Source organism: Hypanus sabinus, chromosome 25 (genome assembly GCF_030144855.1).
Source record: "Hypanus sabinus isolate sHypSab1 chromosome 25, sHypSab1.hap1, whole genome shotgun sequence".
NCBI lineage: Eukaryota > Metazoa > Chordata > Chondrichthyes > Myliobatiformes > Dasyatidae > Hypanus > Hypanus sabinus.
Genome location: NC_082730.1, coordinates 49,229,568 through 49,250,034, shown reverse-complemented (window position 1 = coordinate 49,250,034; position 20,467 = coordinate 49,229,568). Strand labels below are relative to the sequence as shown.

General features: G+C 39.9%; 1 protein-coding gene across 11 annotated transcripts in view; it reads right to left on the bottom strand.

Annotated features, from left to right (window-relative positions):
* The window catches only part of LOC132381224 (ankyrin repeat and SAM domain-containing protein 1A-like), a 496,261-nt gene that overhangs the window by 83,362 nt on the left and 392,432 nt on the right, over window positions 1-20,467 (bottom strand). For all 11 annotated transcript variants that reach the window (XM_059950560.1, XM_059950567.1, XM_059950559.1 and 8 more), the window contains 2 exons: window positions 18,595-18,747; window positions 17,472-17,579 (listed from right to left, as the gene is read on the bottom strand). In XM_059950560.1, coding sequence (XP_059806543.1) covers window positions 17,472-17,579; window positions 18,595-18,747 — 261 coding nt within the window. The remainder of the gene's footprint in view (window positions 1-17,471; window positions 17,580-18,594; window positions 18,748-20,467) is intronic.

Here is a 20,467-nt window from a genome sequence, read left to right as displayed (position 1 = left end):
AATCCCAAGGCATTGAAGGGCAGGAGGATACCTAGGAAGAGGGTGGGACTACTCTTGAATAAAGGGGTGAATATTTTCTTGGATGCAAGAGATGCGGGTGAGTTCCTTAATGAGTATTTTACATCAGTATATACCAAGGAGGAGGACGTGAAGATCAGTGTCAAGAGTTTTGATATACTTGGGCATTTTGAAGTGAAGGCAGAGGCAGTGTTGGGTCTCCTAAAGAGCACTGAGGTAGCTAAGCCCCCAGGTCCTGTTGGGATATACCCAGGTTATACTCAGACAGAGGCTAGTGAAGAGATTGCTGGGGCCTTGACCAATACCATAGGTGAGGTCCCCGAGGGCTGGCGAGTAGTTCATGTTATTTATTGCTATTTATATCTGTATTGCACAGTTTGTTCTCCATTGATCCTGTTTACAGTTTGTGTTCTATATTATTTGCTAAGAATGCCCTCAGAAAAAGAATCTCTGGGTTGTATATGGTGATGTGTATGTACTCTGATAATAAATTTTACTTTCACTTTGATAATCCTGGAAACTATAGACCAGCAAGCCTCCTGCCAGTGGGAGGGAAGTTACTGGACAGAATTCTTTGAGATAAGATTTATGAGCATTTGGAAAACAATGGCCTAATTAGGGCAAGGCAAGTTGTGTCTCACTAACTTGATCGAGTTTTTTGACAAGGTGACAAGGGTGATGATGAAAGTAGAGGTGTGAATATTGTCTACATGGACTTTAGTAAGACATTTGATAAGGTTCTTCACGGGGAGACTCATCCAGAAGATTAAGATGCATGGGGCCGATGGTAAATTGGCTGTTTGGATTCAGAACTGGTTTGCTCATAGAAGACAAAGGGTATTCGTTGAAGGGTCTTATTTGAGCTGGAGGTCTGTGATTAGTAGTGTTCGGCAAGGATCTGCACTGGGACCCTGCTGCTTGTGATGACATGGATGAAGAAGTTGATGTGTGGGTTAAGTATGTTTGCAGATGATACTAAGATTGGTGGTGGTGTAGATAGCAAAGAAGACTGGCAAAGAATACAGTGGATCAAAGATTCAAAAGTTAATTTATTATCAAAGTATACACATCTGAAACTCTTTTTTTCCAGATAGCCAAGAAACCAAGAAAAAAAAGAACAGGAATATGATCATCAACCCCCAAACCACCCTCCCCACATGAAATGCAACAAGAATATTCTTCCCCAACCCCTCCCCCACACAAAGAAACCAACCAAAAAAAATCAACCCTCAGAACCCCTTCCCCATACAAAACACCTCAAGAACATTGACCCCCAAATTCACAAGATGGTCAAAAACATAGAAGATAAAAAATTATAAGACTGAAAAAGCAGTCATTGATATCCATATCGATTGACAAATCCATATCCATATCATTTGCAGATATGGGTGGCGAAATGGCAGGTGGAATTCAACCTGACCAAATGTGAAATGTTGCACCTTGGTAGGTCAATAGTAAAGAGAAAGTACACTATTAAGGACAAGACCATTAACAGTGTTGATGAGGAGAAGAATCCTGGAGTTCAGGTTTACAGCCCCCTTAAAGTAGCTAGAGGTTGATAGGGTGGTTAAGAAGGTATATGGCATACTTGCCTTTATTAGTTAAGGCATTAAGGTCAAATATTAGGAAGTTATGTTGCTGCTTTACAAAACTCTATTTAGTCTGCATCTGGAGTACTGCATACAGTTCTGATCACCCCATTATAATAAGATCATAAGCAGAATTAGGCCAGTTGGCCCATCGAGTCTGCTCCACCATTCCATCATGGCTGATTTATTATTCCTCTCAACCCCATTCTACCACTTTATTTCAATAACCTTTGACAAACTGACTAATTACAAATCTATCAACCTCTGCTTTAAATATACACAGTGACGGCCTCCATAGCAATGAATTCCACAGATTCACTGCTCTCCGGCTAAAGAAATTTTTTATTTATAAAAAGGAAGTTGTAGTTTTGAAGAGTGCAGAAGAGGTTTACCAGAATGCTGCCTGGATAAGAGGGCATGTGCTATCATGGGAGGTTGAATAAACTCGGGTTGATCTCTGGAGTGGCAGATGCTGTGGAGATCTGATAGAGGTTAATAAGATTATGAGAGGCATAGATAGAGCAGACAGACAGCATCTTTTTTTCCTAGGTTTTAAATGTTTAATATCAGAGAACATGCACTTCAGGTGAGAGGTGCTAATTTTAAAGGAGATGTGAGAGTCAAGTTGTATTTTTTCTAAACATGGAGAATGGTAGGTACCTGGATTGCACTGCCAGGGATGGTGCTAGAGGCAGATACATTTGGGACTTTTAAGAGTTATTTAGATAGGCACATGGATATGAGGGAAATATAAGGATATGGACATGGTGTATGCAAAAGGGATTAGCTTAGTTGGTATTTGATTATCTCTCCTGTAATCTCCCATCTCCTACAAACCTATGGATTCCCATGGTTATCTTGACCATACCTTTTCCCACCTTATATCCCTTTTCTATTACTAATACTATTCCCTTTTCTCAGTGTCTTCGCTTCCACCGCATCTGTTCCCAGGATGCGGCTTTCCATACCAGAGTAGTGGAAATGTCCTTTCTCTCCCTCCACTATTGATGCTGTCCCCACCTGCATCTCCTCCTTTTCCCAAACATCCATACTCACTCTGACTTCCTGCTGTCTTAACAGTGATAGAGTTCCTTTTGTCGTTACCACCCCATCAGCCTCCGCATCCAACACATTATCCGCCATCTCCAAAGGGTTCCTAGCATTAAACATATTTTTATCACCCCCCCCCAACCGCTTTCTGCAGGGACTGCTCCTTCTGCAATGCTGGCAATTTACTTCCAAATATTTTGTCACCATACAAGGATTGATTCCCTTGTTCACTCATCTCTCCCCACTAATCTCCCTCCTGGCACTTATTCCTGCAAGTGGCCGAAGTGCTACATCTGCCCAAACACCTCGTCCTTCAAGCAACACACACAAAATGCTGGTGGAACACAGCAGGCCAGGCAGCATCTATAGGGAGAAGCGCTGTCGACATTTTGGGCCGAGGCCCTTTGAAGGACGAAGGGTCTTAGCCCGAAATGTCGACAGTACTTCTCCCTATAGTTGCTGCCTGGCCTGCTGCGTTCCACCAGCATTTTGTGTGTGTTGCTTGAATTTCCAGCATCTGCAGATTTCCTTGTGTTCACCTTCTCCTTCTCCTCCATTTACAGTCCGAAGGCGTCCTTCCAGGTGAGGCAACATTTCACCTGCGAATCTGCTATGGTTGTCTGTTGTGTCTGGTGCTCATGATGCAGCCTCCTCTACTTTGATGAGACACATAAATTAGGGGACCACTTTGTCGAGTACCTCGGCACCATTCACCACTAGCAAGACTTCCCAATCACCATGCAAGAAGACATCAGCGTTGCACTGTTGATTGTGGTGTGTCCTCTAAATGCTTGGTCTTATCAATCAGCTGACTGGTCACCATTTCAGAAATTCATTTGTGATATGGGTAGGAAATCTCATTGCTGATTCCAGACCTAAACACACGAAATTTGCTCACAGCTAATCGGTGGTGAGATTTTCTCCCCACATCGCAATTGAGTTTCTGAAATGTAAACCTATCAGTTGATTGATAAGAATATAAATGCTAAGCATTCAGAGAACACACCACAATCAACAGTGCACTAATGATGTCTCCTTGCATGGTAATGAAATGTATGCAAGTAAATTGCCAAGACTGGGGAACACCCAACTCAACCATCAATTACCTGAGCTACACACCTTAATGAATTATTTCCAATAAAAAGAATCATTAAGTTGATGTATTATGTAGTTGTTTTATTCCTCAATTGGTATTGTATTGGCTAATACTAAGTACATAATTTAGCTACGCAAGGCATCTACCAGTGACTGCCATTTCCCTGACCTCCCACTTTTAGTGTTTATTTTTCATGCCAGTAAAAGTACTCAAGTTGCAAGCTGACAATGTCAAAACAAGGGAAAACTGCAGTTAAGAAACTAGTACAGGCTACTCAACTGTGCATCTCCTTAATTAATCAGAGTGTAGTATTAAAAAGTAACACAATCCCAGAAGAGAAACTGAATTAGGGGAGATAAATAGAAAGTCAAACTAGGTACTATATTGAAAGAAAAAACAATCACAGAAAGAAATGATTTTAGTAACAGTTAATACCAAAAAGAACAAGTCTTGACATGTGTATTACGTGATAATATAGTGGCAGAGAAGTTCACAGTTCATCATTAAAAGTTAGCAGAATACTTGCAGTTAAAAAAATTGAGGTTTAACTCCCTGCAATATCTATTTCACAGATGCTTTACAAATGAAGGAATGTCATTGAATGCTGTTTAGTGTATTCCAATGTTGAGGCAAATAGTGAAATATCTTTTTTGTAATGATAAAGGCAGAAAAGCTCAATTTGGATTACAACAAAACAATTTCAAGTGCTTAGCACCTATACAGAATACTGATCAAAGATACTGTGCTGCCTGAAAATCTAGGTGAGGCTATATTTGTCTGATTAACATATTATAATTCTGTGTCCATCAAATAGAGGTACTGGGAAAATATTTATGCAACTGATGTCCAAATGTTGACACTTTAACAGCAACTAATTATATTATGTGGCCAATTATAACCAACTGAATCCAAAAACCAAAGGCATTAAATAGACATGAAGTTATTGATCAGGCAACATAAGTCAAAGAATCTACAATTAAGCAAAGATGTTTAAGAAAGAGAATCAGAAAAAAAATCGAAGGATGCAAAAAATTTGAGTTTTCTTGAAACAATATTGAATAAAGAGGATCAGCAGTCCCAACTTTGGTTAATACATCCTAGCTAATTATAAGCTTGAGAAATGAGCAATGCAATGTCATGAAAATGGAAAAAAAATGTAATTACAGCATTTTTAATAAATGCCCTCAAATAGCAGCAGAAATAAGTGTCATATCAATTAATATTAGTCAATGAAATACTCAGCAAAATTGTAAATAAAACGAGATACAATATTAAATAAAGCAGAATGCCATTTCAACAAATTGACATACAGCTTGCGAAGGCCATATAATCTGTATGATCTATAGTTCTGACAAAGTCCAAACTGAAGTTCTCTAAAATACTTCTGAAAACCTATTTAAATAGTGTAGTTACAATGATAATGCAGCATTTACTTTATATTAATAGAACTTATCGGAGAGATAAGGATAAACTAACATCTTGAATTGCTGGCATTCCTATAGGAAAGCTTCTTTCTGATTGTGATAAAACAAGAATTCTGAAGCAGTGACAATAAATCAATAACATTTTTAAGAGGGTATATTTTGTGACTTTATGATGAAATTGGAGGTTCTCAGTGTGGAACCACAAGAAGATAAAGGTTATATTTCTGGGAAATGTCATGAAGAAAACTTCAACGAATTTTATGGACAGAACACACTGTGGTTAAATGGGATGTATGGCTCTCTAATCCATCGTCTAAATTGTTAGTAAATACAAAAATAAGTTGCAACACAGATTCTTGTGGAACTGCACAAGCTGCATCCGATAACCACAGCACCTATCATCACTGCCTTCTGCTGCCTATCAATTTCCACACCAGATAAACACCTGTATTTCATTTCATGAAATTCAACTTTAGATAACAATGGAGGAATTTTTTGTTAAGTGCCTCACGTCCATAGTAATATTCTATCCTATATTCCAGTATTTCAAGTAAGCCCTTATATCTATAAACTTGCAACTACAAATGCCATTTTAAATGTGATTGCAGAACTATATCCAATACCCATTTCATGAACACATGTAAATATATTTGCCAGGCAGGCCTATCTATATGAATCTTTGTTGGCATTCCTTGATGACCAGAAGTAGTTTCAATTATTCAAATATTCAGCTAACAATCCTGAATTACAATTTATAAAAATAATGTAAGATAAATATTAATTATTAAAATATAAATACACCTTTGCCCTCCCCATAATTCACTAAAATTGGTGCCGTGAGCCTGTCTGTCCAGAGCTTGGATGAGTTGCCAGCTTAGGTCTTGTGTTTCACAGGTGGCTTGTCCAGAGGCACGTCAACATGTTCATGGTCATGTTGTGACAACAGGGGCATAGTAGCAGAATACTCCAAATCATGGTGGGCTGGTTTAAGGTAATCTACTGAAATACGTTCAGGTTCAGGTAGCATATCTGACCACTGCTACTCTCCCTTCTGCAATGCTTTCAAAGCGCTTCTCCACCCGCCATTTGGGAAGTTGGATTGCTCCTCCATCTTGCTGCTGAGGTACAAGCAGAAGCTGAAACAAGAGACGACCGTAGTTAAAACTGTCCACTGTTGATCTGACCAATCGGCCTCTGTGCTACAGGACTGCTTTGATGACGTCAACTGGAATGTCTTTCATGATAAGGATGTGTCCGAGTTCACAGAAGGGGTCACAAATTTCATTCAGAAGTTCATCGAGGATGTTGTCCCCCACAAAATCGGTCAGGGTCTATCCAAACCAGAAGCCCTAGATCAACAGTTCTGTGCGAGCAGCACTTACTACGTGACACAAGAGCTTACGTTGCCGGTGACCAACAGGAACTCAAGAAATGCAGCTACGATCTGTGCAAAGACATCAAGGCTATGAGACGACAACACAGGGACAAGATCCGTACATGACTGTCTACCAACAACACGCACAGCTTATGGCAAAATCTGCACACCATTGCAGACTTCAAAGCTAAGTGCAGTGGTGTTCCCAACATCGCTGCCAGATGAGCTAAATCTTTTTTTTACACTTGATTCAACACTGAGCCCCTGAGGAGAGCTGTGGAAGAGACCTCAACCTTGGTCATTTGTGAGGCTGAAGTGTGCAGGTGTTTCCAACAAGTGGACAGTCACAAGGCTGCGGAACTGGATGGCATCCCAGGGTGAGTACTCAGGATGTACGCAGTAAAACTGGCAGGTGTGTTTACAGACATTTATAATCTCTCCATCTCCCAGTATAGTGTGCCCTCCTGCTTCAAAACATCCACCATTGTTCCTGTACTGAAAAAGACCAAGATAACATGTCTGAATGACTGACGCCCTCACCTCAACAATAAGCAAATTGCTTTAAGGTCGAGGACTGCATCTACAACATGCTGCCACCCACAATGGACCCCAACAATTCGCCTACCGACACAACCAATCGACAGATGAGGCAATAGCCACAGCTTTACACATCTGGAGAAGAAGGATGCTTACGTGAGAATGCTGTTCTTGGACTACAGTTCAGCATTCAACACCATAATTCCCACCAGGCTTGACAAGAAGGTCAGAGACCTCAGCCTTCACCCTGCCTTGTGTAGCTGGATCCTGAACTTCCTGTCAGATTGCCAGCAGGTGGTAAGAGTGAGCTTCCTCATCTCTTCCCCCCGACCCTCAACACAGGTGCCTCTCAGAGCTGTGTCTTAAGCCCCCTCCTTTACTCTCTATATACTCATGATGTGTTGCCACCCACAACTCCAACTTGCTAATTAAATTGGCTGACGATACTACACTGATTGGCCTAATCTCAAATGATAATGAGGCAGCCTACAGAGAAGAGGTCAACACCCTGGCACAGTGGTGTCAAGAAAACAACCTCTCCCTCAATGTTAAAAATACAAAGGACTACAGGAGGAATGGAGACAGGCTAACCCCTATTGACATCCATGGTTCTGGGGTGAGAGGGTGAACAGCTTTAAGTTCCTCAGCATAAACATCACTGAGGATCTCACATGGTCTGCACATACAGGCTGTGAGGTGTAAAAAGCACAACATCAGCTCTTTCACCTCAGACGGTTGAAGAAGTTTGGTATGGGCCTCCAAATCCGAAAAACTTTCTACAGGAACACAATTGAAAGCATCCTGGCTTTCTGCATCACTGCCTGGTATGGGATCTGTACTGCCCTCTATCGCAGGACCCTGCAGAGTGGTGCGGACAGCCCAGAGCATCTGTAAATGTGAATTTCCCACTGTTCAGAACATTTACAAAGACAGGTGTGTAAAAAGGGCCTGAAGGACCACTGGGGACCCCGAGTCACCCCAACCACAAACTGTTCCAGCTGCTACCATCTGGGAAACGTAACAGCAGCATAAAAGCCAGGACCAACAGGCTCTGGGACAGCTTCTTCCACCAGGCCATCAGACTGCTTAATTCATGCTGATACAACTGTATTTTTGTTATATTGACCTGTCCTGTTGTACATATTATTTATTATAAACTACTATAAATTGCACATTGCACATTTAGATGGAGACATAACATAAACATTTTTACTCATGTGTATGAAGGATGTATTAATAAAGTCAATTCAATTCTTATCTTTTCTCCCTGTTCCAAAACGCAGAACGGCCATCATAAGGGGGCCTAAGGGATGTTGGTGTGTGTCATCATGGACGAAAACAAAAGAGGCGGAAGGTAGGTCAACATGAATCCAAGAGCGGTGTTTGCCATGACTGGAGGTAGGAATAGGTGAAATGGAACTGAATTTACTGAGGGAGCTAGAACACTGTTGAGAGGCCGACCAGGTGGTCATGGCATCAGGAAAGAAGTCACCTGGCACCAGAAACAGCTGTCCGCATAGCAATTCAGCCGCAGATGACAGCAGGTCCCATTTTGGAGCTGTCCTGAGGCCCAGCAGGACCCACAGGAGATGATCATGCCAACACTCATCCATCAGGAAAGCCCACAGAGCAGCCTTTAAGGAGCGGTGAAATTGCTCCCTCACTACCATTCCAACAGTCTGTCCAGATGAGGTGTCACTTCACCTTTGAGTCTGCTGGGATCATCTACTGTACCCAGTGAGACCTCCTGTATATCAATGAGACCAGACGTAGATCAAGGGACTGCTTCACCGAGCACCTATGCTCTGTCTGCCAGAAAATGTGGGATCTCCTGGTGGCCACCCATTTTAATTCTACTTCCCATTCTGATATGTTAGTCCTTGGCCTCCGCTATTGCCACAATAAGGCCACTCTAAGGTTGGAGGAGCAACAACAGTATTCCATCTGGGTAGTCTCCAACCTGATGGCATGAAAATCGATTTCTTGAATTTTCAGTAACTGCTCTTCCCCGTCATCATTTTCCATTCCCATTTCCTTCTCTCACCTTATCCCCTTATCTGCCCATTATCTCTTGCGATACTCCTCCACCTTCCTTCCATGGTCTTTTGTCCTCTCCTATCAGATTCCCCCTTCTCCAGCCCTGTATCTATTCCAGCAATTGAGTTCTCAGCTCTTTACTTCACTCTTGCCCCTCTCCCGGTTTCACCTATCACCTACTACCTGGTACTTCTTCCTCCCCTACCCCCTGACCTCATCTTTTTCCCTTGTCCTGATGAAGGGTCTTGGCCTAAAACGTTGATGATTTTACTCTTTTCCATAGATGCTGCCTGGCCTGCTGAAATCTAAAAAGGGCTGAATTTTTGATTTTTAGGACAATCCTGCAGTACAAGTGTTCTAAAAATTTATTATCTATCCAGACTATACAGTTGGTACTCAATTAGGTGGCAGATGATTTACCATTTGGCTAGTTAATTAAGCAAGAGAAAAATAGTTTTGCCTCCAGCTCTAAACTAGCTAATCTCTGCGGGCCTTCAGCCAGCAGGAATGCCCACAGTTTGGTAATTACCTTCTCAGGATGCATTTGTCTGACATAAGCCTTTGTTGACTTATTGTTGTTAGAGGCTACATCAGGGCAAACAATTTACTGTGGCTCTGCAATTCACTGTTTCAAACCTGGATTGGAAATTTCTGTTGTGCTGGATATACATGAGGTGCAACCCTGCCTAACAGGCAGTGGAGACAGTAATTCTATGAAAGTATTGCATGTGCTTCTCCAGGCTGGTGAGATAGACCATCACGTAAGCACTGTGATTATAAAAGCACTGTACCAAGACCAAGCACCACAAGGAGCTCCTGCTCCCATTTATGGTACTAGGGCAGGTGAGTTACAGAAGTTACAAGAAAGGCTGGGTGTCAAGGCAAAGCTGTTCAGGCACTCCAGATACACAGCCTTTAAAAGAATTTGGTGGACTCAGGTGGAAGTATGACTGAACTCTTGAGGTATAGTCTACATTTGTCATGGCTACTGGGATTCTTTGTATTTGTTGAATGGACAATCAAGAACTGACAAAATAAAAGCATTCCCCTATCGAACCATAACATTTTTACTACATGCTTAACTAATCTCCACATTTATGGGTTCAATCATTTCATGGCTGCAACTGAACAGCCAATAGATAACTTGATAACATTCTCATAAACATTGTCTACCAATATTAGAGGTGTGAAGCCTAATCATTATTCCTCCTCTTATATCATCTTCGCCATATACATTATAACCAAATTTACTTACTTCCCTGTTGTAGCAAAGATGAAGCCATTTCTGATAATTGCTACCATCACAGGTAAGTGTAAATTCATATCAGAGGCAGTGTTCAATTTGCCCTTTACTTGTTGAGTGCCTCTGCAATTACTGCTTACTTATAAAAATACTTTAGCCTGGCCTCTCAATTTATTTGCACATTTCTTAGCTTTTGCTCCTGGTTTAATAATTTTGGGTTTTATAGCTTTTCTTTTATACTATAGTATCAAGAGAAAATAAAAAATATGACCAATACTCCGTTATGTTCCTGCTCATTCCTATGGAACTTCAATCAACCTTTAATATCTCTCTTTACTCTCCTACCATCAGGCAGAAGGTACTGTAGCATGAAGACAAGGACTGTTAGATGAGAAACCACTTCTTCTCCCAGACCGTGAGACAACTGAACTCCCTGCTACCACTCAGGTCTCTTCACTTATGAAACACCAGTAGCATTATACTACTTTCTTTTTGTGTCATAACTTGTGTCATAAATGCAACTTAAGTGAAATGTTAATCTTTTTAAAAAAAATTTTTTATTAGTTTTTCAAAACATTTTACAAATTAAAAACCCCAAATCCCAATGAGGAACATTAAAACAGTGCAAAATTAAGCATACAATAACAATATGTTACAAAGGAAGAGAATTTAGCAAAAAAAAAAGCACCTAAATTAAAGACAAGTAAGCTTAGTGTCCTCCCCAAGCCCCACAACACAAGAAAAAACAACAGCAACTCCAGACCAACCACAACACAATATAGAGAGTATAAGTCAAGACAGCCAAACTCCCAGACTGTGAATACACTCAGCAACAGAGGGTAATAATGCCTTCTACCAGAAAAAAAAAGTTGCTGAAAGCAAGGGACCGAAGAGAAAAAAAAACCCTAGTCAAGAGGAAAGTTATGAAAGTACTCGATAAAAGGTCCCCAGACCTTATGGAACTTCAGTTCCGAATTGAGAACTGAATAATGAATTTTTTCGAGGTCCAAACAGGCCATGATGTCGTTAAGCCATTGAGCATGAGTGGGCGGGGCAGCATCTCTCCATCTGAGGAGGATCAAGCATCTAGCCAGAAGAGAGGCAAAGGATAATATTCGGCATTTGGTCGGACCCAGACATAAATCTGTCTCACCCCAAAAACCGAACAGAGCAATTAAGGGGTTTGGTTCTAGGTGCTGATTCAGAATACACGATAACGTAGTGAAGACATCTTTCCAGAATTTCTCCAAGCTAGGACAGAACCAGTACATATGGATGAGAGAGGCCACGCCCCTCTTGCATTTATCACAGAGCGGACTAACGCTAGGGTAGAATCGAGATAGTTTAGACTTAGACATATGGGCTCTATGAACAATCTTAAACTGTAAAAGGCAGTGGTGAGCACAAAGAGAGGTTGAGTTAACCGATTTGAGAACTGAATCCCAGCTCTCCTCAGATAAGGAGATATTTAAATCCTGCTCCCAGGCCATTTTGATTTTATCCATGGGGGCCCGTCGTAAGGCCGCTAGTTTATCTCGGATGATTGATATTAAGCCTTTACCTAGTGGATTCATGGAAAGAAATAGGTCCATAGCATTTTTCGCAGGCATTTCAGGGAAGTTAGGAATTAAAGGAGCAATAAAGTGTCGGATTTGGAGATATCTGAAAAAATGAGCATTGGGCAGATTGAACTTAACAGAGAGCTGCTGAAAAGAAGCTAAGTGATTATCAATGAAAAGATCTTCAAAATGTCTAATGCCCTTCCTATACCAAACCTGGAATGCTGAATCGTATGTAGTAGGTAAAAAAAGGTGATTATGAGCAATAGGGCTGGAAACGGAAAACCCCTGGAAACCATAGCATTTCCTGATCTGAGCCCATATACGCAAAGTGTGTCTAACAAGAGGATTAGCTATTGATCTGGGCAGACTACTAGGGCGTGCAGAGCCAAGAAGTGCAGAGATAGATAATTCTTTGGTGGAGCTCAGCTCCATCGCCACCTAGTTAGGGCACTCGGGTTGGCCATGGAAGAAAGACCAGAAGGTAGCACAATGTATATTAGCTGCCCAATAATATAAACGAAAGTTAGGTAAAGCCATGCCACCCTCTTTTTTAGATTTTTGGAGATGGATTTTATTAATTCTAGAGCGCTTATTCTGCCATAGATATGACAAAATAATAGAGTCTAAGGAATCAAAAAAAGATTTAGGAATAAAAATTGGGATAGATTGAAATAGGTATAAAAATTTGGGGAGAACATACACATTTTAACAACATTAATACGACCTACCAAAGACATAGATAGAGGTGACCATTGTACCAGACTCTGTTTTATAGCATATGAAAGATTGGCAAAGTTTTCACGAAAGAGATCTTTAAACTTCCTTGTGACTGTAATTCCAAGATAAGTAAATTGATTATGGACTACTTTAAAAGGGAGATCATGAAATGTTAGTTCTTGTGCTTCTTTATTAATTGGGAGAAGTTCACTCTTATGTAAATTAAGTTTATAGCCAGAGATCTGGCTAAACTGGTCAAGAAGTGAAAACATTAGAGGTAAGGATGCAGACGGATTTGAGAGAAAGAGTAATAAGTCATCAGCATAGAGAGAAACTTTATGCTCAACAGCCCCTCTCCAAATCCCAGTCAATTCAGGGCAGTTTCGAAATGCTATCGCCAGAGGCTCCATAGCCAGATCAAAGAGAAAGGGGCATCCCTGGCGAGTGCCACGTTTGAGATTAAATACTTGGGATTTCTGAAAATTGGTTAAAACAGAGGCAGTAGGACACAGGTACAGCAATTGGATTCAAGAGATGAAACTTTGGCCAAGGTCAAATTTTTCTAAAACTGCAAAAAGGTAGTTCCACTCTATACGATCAAATGCTTTCTCCGCATCGAGGGAAATAACACATTCAGGAATCCCAGTTGGAGGTGAGTATAAGATATTAAATAAACGCCAAATGTTAAAAAAAGAGAAACGGTTTTTAATAAAGCCTGTTTGGTCATCAGAGATAATGGAGGGAATGACGGTTTCTAATCTATGAGCCAAAACTTTAGCTAAGATCTTTACATCAACATTGAGCAGAGAGATCGGCCTATACGAGGAACACTCTGTTGGGTTTTTGCCCTTTTTTAAAAGAAGAATAATAGATGCCTCACTGAAAGAGGGTGGCAGTTTGCCGTAATTAAACGAGTCAGATAATACTGAAAGTAACTGAGGAGAAAGAAGAGAAGAGAATGATTTATAAAATTCTACAGGGAACCCATCAGGTCCAGGAGATTTCCCTGAGGACAGTGCAGAAATTGCAGTAGATATTTCTTCTAATGACATAGGCACATTGAGTTTGGCTTTGAAGTCAGATGAAAGTGAGGGGATATTCAGATTCTGTAAAAATTGATCAACAGAGATATTGTCATTCAGAGATTCAGAGGAATAAAGTCCAGAATAAAAATTTTTAAATGCGTCATTAATTTCTAAATGATCCGATGTAAAGTCTCCGTCTCCTTCCGGATTTTTGTAATATGTTGTTTGGCTTTGGAACGCCTCAGCTGATTGGCTAGGGATTTACCAGACTTATCCCCATGAATGTAAAAGCGACTCTTGCTTTTGAGAAGTTGGCGTTCGACAGGTTGAGTGGACAGAAGGTTAAATTTAGTTTGGAGTTCAACACGCTTCTTGTATAATTCAGGGTTCTTAGTTTGGGCATATATTTGATCCAATTCTTTAATCTGGTTAATGAGGTCTAATCGATCTGCACGGGATCTTCTGTTGAGATTTGCTGTGTAAGAGATTATTTGCCCCCTCAGATATGCTTTCATGGCATCCCAGACAATCTGGGATGGCACTTCAGGTGATGTATTAGTGTTAAAATAAAAGGTTAGCTGATCCTTAATAAATTTTTAAAAATCATCATCCGATAGTAAAGTTGAATCAAACCGCCAGTGTTTATTCCTCTGAGGGAGACCAGGCAAATTCAGAGAGAGAGTAATTGGGGCATGGTCAGAGATCAGTATACTCTGATAGTCACAAGAGTGGGCAAATGGGATAAGTTGGTTATCGAGTAAGAAATAATCAATTCTAGTGAAGGTATGGTGAACATGTGAGAAAAAAAAATAATCTCTCTCCGTAGGATGGAGGAAACGCTATATATCAGAGATACCATAATTAGAGAGAAACGATTGGATAGCTAAGGCAGATTTAGTAGGTGGTCTAGTAACAGAGGACGATCGATCCAAATTGGGATCTAACCAACAATTAAAGTCACCACCCAGTATAAGAGAGTATGAGTTAATGTTAATCTTCTGGAATATATTTTATTAGTTGACACGTAAATGACTGAATAACAATAAACCTGAACTTGAAGAGTAATAGATCTAGAAAATAAGGACAGTCTAGAGTAGTCTTTGAACATGGAATATTGACTAAAACGGATGACTCAGGCAGAGGAACACAGGAGGTCATGTTTCAATAAGTTGCAATTTGTCACAACAAGAGTTTGGGAGACAGAAGCAGATTCCAGAATTTCAGATACATTCCAGGTCTGGAATGTTGCTGTTCGCTTCACTTATTTGCATGATTTGTGTTTTTCTCCTTTCCCTTGTGCATTGGGTGTTGGTCTTCTATTTACTTAATTGGGTTCTTTTGGGTTTTGTGTTTCGTGGCTGCCTGTAAGCTAACAAATCTGAAGTTTGAGGGAGGTTCAGAGGAGAAATTAGCTGATGACAGAATGCCACAAAATTCCTATGGCACAGTGGGACAGTGGGTCAATGGACCCTCCTGAGTCAGCACCTCGTCCCTCAGGGTCCTGCAAATTATCTTCCTTAAAATATGCAATCCATTCCCTGTTGGAAGCCACAATTACTATTTACACTTCCCTCAGAGGTAGTGAGTTCTGTCACAGGATCAGTGGGTTAGTTGTACACACAGACATGCTGATTATTTTGTCCATCTACACTTATCTGTTTCCCCACATTATTGTCCACAAGCAGACAAATTTCAAGGTCTAAAATTTATACATTCGTCGATTATAAATGTGCTTTGAATCTTAAAATCCTTGTGTCTTCTTGTGCCTGTCTAAATGCCTCTTCAACAAGTGATCATATCTGCCTTCACCACCTCCTCTGCAAAGGATATTCCAGATATCAACCACAATATGTGTGAAACCTTCTTCCAAGATCCATTTTATTTTTGCTTCTTCTCAATCTTAAACCTATGTCTATTCATTTTTAAGACCCTTTCCCAAACCAACAGATTCTGACTGTTTACCCTATGCCTCCCACAATGTTAAATCTTTCTAATCAGGTAACTATTCAAAATCCACTCCAGGAAAAACAAGCCTAACCTACTTGAGCAGCACACACAGAGTGCTGGGGGACCTCAGTAGGCCAGGCAGCATCTATAGAAAACAGTACAGTTGACGTTCCTGCTAAGACATTTCAACAGGACTGGATAACCTACTTGATTGTTTTCTCTTACAAAAATTGTCCAATACAGACAATATCCTGGTGAATCTCTTCTGCGCTCTCACCAGCACAATCACATCCTTTCCATACTGTGGCAACCAGAAATGCATGCAATACTCCAAGTGCTGCCCATCAGTCATGCTGTAAAGTTGCAACATGACTTTTCATTTTAACGTTATGACCCAGAAAAACGTAACTATGCCACATGCCTTCTTCACCACCCAAGCTGCCTGTGTTGTTACGTTCAGGTAACTAAGGATTTCCACATTATTTTCCCTCTGCTCATTAACATCATGCCATTGCATTTAATGAACATATCCTAAACTAATTTGATTTCCCAAAATGCATCACATTGCTTCATCCCACTTTCTATTTGATCCAGATCCTGCTGCAGGCTGGGCAACCTTCTTGGCTATGCACAATATCATTCATTTTTGCTCATCTCAAATCTCTGCAAATTACTGATGTTTAATTATGCAGAATGAAAATAGGAAGATCTTTAATTCATCTTTATTTTAACAATTTACTACTGTGCTGATATTTTACTGGATCACACTAGTAATCATCATAGGTGGATGCACTTCACGTACCTTTGGAATCAACTGATTCTTACTACTTGTGGAATAAAATTAGCTGGAGTTTTCAAGAGATTATGAAAACGTGGATGCATGACTGTCACATTGAAAATTCAACAGGGCTAGAATAACTCGCACAAATCAAAGGGCAGCAAATGCAGTCAAATACTTGAAGGACAATAATGGAAGAAAGAAAACAGAACTACAAATCAGACTGATATCAGAAAATGCTGAAAGCAGTGGTACAAGTGCACCATGTAATACTGAGAAGATGGATTTTTAAATGGAAAAGCTGTTTGACAAATCTGCCAGAGATGTCTGTGACAGTAGCGGAGAGAAATGATAAGGGCAAACCAATTGATGTACTACATTTGGACTTGAAAATCTTTACCAAGATGCCACACAAGACACTTTGGAACAAAATAAAAAGTGCAAGATGCAAGTGTAAGGTTAATGAACTTCTGTAATTCTTCACTCAAAGGGCAATGGATTTACTTGCTACATCATGTAAGGCAAAGAATAATAGATTTCTAAATAATTGATGTGTAGCCTATCAAAGGACATCAAGTTTGCTCAGGAAACTAGGGCTAGGGTAAAAGATCATCCATGATCTACCACACAGCAGAATAGACAAATACAGAAGTAATTTTACTACTCTGTCACTGGGAAGATGAAATTTGAACAAGTTCTGTTATCTATGTTAAAGCCGAGAGGCAGAGTGAACAACTGTGCATGGATGAGCATGAAGAGATTTTGAACCACATCCCATTTTATTCTTCACTGAGGTCACGAGTTAGATATTAGATTGAAAGCAATGCACACATTCAATTAACTTGCACTTGAACTGCAAGGCTTGAATTTTTGTAATTGATATTAATTGTAAATTTATTAAGGAATTTGAGACAAATGTAAACAGTATACAAGTATTCACCAACCACGAATTTGCATTCAGCACTGTAATTGTCACTGCACAGTTCAGCTAAAATGACCATTATGTGCTACATCTAATGCTGGTAGAACTTTAAAACACCACCAACTACACGGCATTGGAAAAAATTTCTTACCTTCAGTTGGGAAGCTCTTGGTGGCTTCTGAGGTGGTTCTTCATTGGGCCGTTCACCTAGAGAGGCTAAGATTCGTTTTCGATGACCTAGTAAGGTTATTTTCAGAACCTAAAACAACACACATCATTGGGAGATATAAATCTTGCAAAAATATGTTTAGCTTCTTTCACACGAGGGGTAATTAATCAACTTAGTATCCTTGAGCTCTTAAGACTAATCTCAGAAGGTCAGGGTGAATGAAGAGGTGGTTCAAGTTAATCTCTCCTTTCATGAGTTATAACAAAGATTGATAAATACATATATTATTACATATATAAATACATTATTATTCAATAAGAATCTATCAAAACCCACAAGCAGTCTGCTCTTCATGCAACAATGTCATCTTGCAAATTTGACATGTGCATCAGATTCCCTTGAAAGAAGCAGTGACATCACTGAAACATACACATTTTCATAAAGAGTAATCTCTATCAGCAATTAATCAAATACTTTTTTAATTTGATGTAAACCAGGGAGCTTGAATCAAAAGCAAGAGCATTCTGCTCACTATCCAAGTTACTTTTTCTTTTGCTCCTCATTCAATATTACTAAAGCAGAAAATATATTTTTCATCATATTTCTGATTCTTAATAAATAAGTAATTTAGTTATTTTCTTACTATATTATAATAATGACAGCAAATCAAATGCAACTGGAGTGTTTGGACATATGCAGAGGTGTGGGAAGTAGCTTCACTTACCTGCTGCTCATGTCAATAAAAGAACTGCATGTGGGCCAGGGTAAGACAGGGGCACAGAGAGACAGAGTACAGGTGCTAGGAAACGGGTGAACCCAAGCCTGGGCAGGTGATGGTGCTAGTCAGGGAACATGCAGTGATATTGCTAACCAATGGGTGAGTGAATATCTGTGACATAAAGTACACAAGACATGTCCAAACATCTTCTTATCCCAGTCTGTCAGCACCTCGCTAGATTATAAATCACATCAAGTAATCTAAACACTCTAAAGTAATGTTATTAAGCAAAACTAAGGTGGAACAATTAATGCATTATTTTCAGATACATCTGTGAAAGACAGCATTTTCACTTTATAAAGAAATGAAAAAAATCATCAAGCTTACATTTATAATTTCTGGTTCCCAGAGATTTTTCACACAATCCATTGAATTATACCCACTGGACAGAAAGGTCTGATGGTAACTCTGTAGGCCAAGTGATTCCAACCATCCTACAAGCGAAGTATTGCTATTTCCATCAAAACCAAATGGTTTAATCTACAATACAAAAATACAAACCAATAATCAATACAGCAATAAGAGTTACTGCAATGCAGGCTTATCTCATTCCTTACCTATACTTTAAATCGTTTTGATTTATCTTCCCCTGAAATTTAGGGACAATGAGTTATTTGCAACAATCTAAAATACATACACCAAATGAAGTGCCAAGTGTTTTGTTTTAATAATTTATGGGATGTTAGAATCATTTAAAAACCCTAATTTAATGCTCAATTCCCAGCCTTAAATTGCAGGGGTTCAAGGTGAATTTAGTTACTATCGGTGTTGCTGGGCACGGATCACCAAGATTTCAATCTAGCAAAGATGAAAGAATGGTGATATAGTTTCAAGACTGAGTGGCATGCTTGACTGGTGGAGGATAACATGTATGGATCATTATTTCCAAGTGTCCATTGACATTGTTCTTCTCATGGTGGAATTGAAACTCCATCATAGTATCTATGATGTTTAATATCCTATGAAGGTAGATTTCGAAAACCAAGTTGGTGCTGGATTCCAAGAGAGAATGTGTAGAATACCTATGAGATGATTTTTTTTTTAAGAGCAGCTTGTGGTTGATCCCACTAGGGCAGGGTTCGGCAACCCACGGCTCCGGAGCCGCATGCGACTCTTTCATCTCTGTGCTGTGGCTCCCTGTGGCTTTGGAAAATAAATGATGAGTATTTAATTAAAATGTATTTTATGCTAGTTTGTTAGTTTTTGAAATGTAATTCTAAATTTGAAGATTATGGTGATCTTGTACAATCTAAATAAAACGTGTTTTTTGTCGCTATTAATATACGTCACTACTGCCAATGCATGACACCCGCCAGCGCGCGATTTCTTTAATTTTTCGATCCAAGGTCGGCTAACTATGGAGATTTCTAAAAAAAGAAAAGTGACTGAAGAAAACAGAACGTTTAATGATACGTGGGCAGATTCATTTGCTTTCACTGCTAATGAGACTGGTTTACCGGTATGCTTAATATGCAATGAGAAACTCGCAAACAACAAAAAGTCAAAAGTCGCAAGACATTTCAGGAATAAACACGCAGCCTTTGCTCAAAAATATCCGGATGGAGATGAGAGAAAAAAAGCCGTTTCGGAACTGATGCGGAAGGTTGATCGGAGCAAAAATCATTTCAAGAAGTGGATGAAGTATGGAAAATCGACGACATATGCTAGTTTTGTTGCCGCTCAGGAAATAGTCAGGCACGGGAAGCAGTTTACAGATGGTGAATATATACAAGAATCTTTCATTAAGATTTCAGATCTATTTCAGAAGATTTCAGTCTATTCACGGACTTTAAAAACAAGAGTGAAATTGTGCAGAAAATCAGGGATATGCCCCTCTCTGCAAAGACTGTCAAAGACAGAACCATAAAAATGGCAGAAGACATCACAAGACAGCAAATTAAAGACATCAATTCAGCTGTGGCCTACTCGATTGCCTGTGACGAGTTTAAAGACAAAGGTGATATTGAACAAATAGCGCTGTTCTACCGGTATGTAAACTCTGCCGTGCCACAGGAAGAAATGATTGAGTTGATACCTCTAAAAGGCCAAACACGGGGGGAGGACATCTGTGAGGCTGTCTTGAATTGTTTAAGAGCCAAAGGAATAAAGACCACCCACCTGGTGTCAGTAGCTATTGATGGGGCACCAAGTTTGACAAGATTGCACAAGGGATTTGTGGCATTACTGCAGAAGTCGCTGG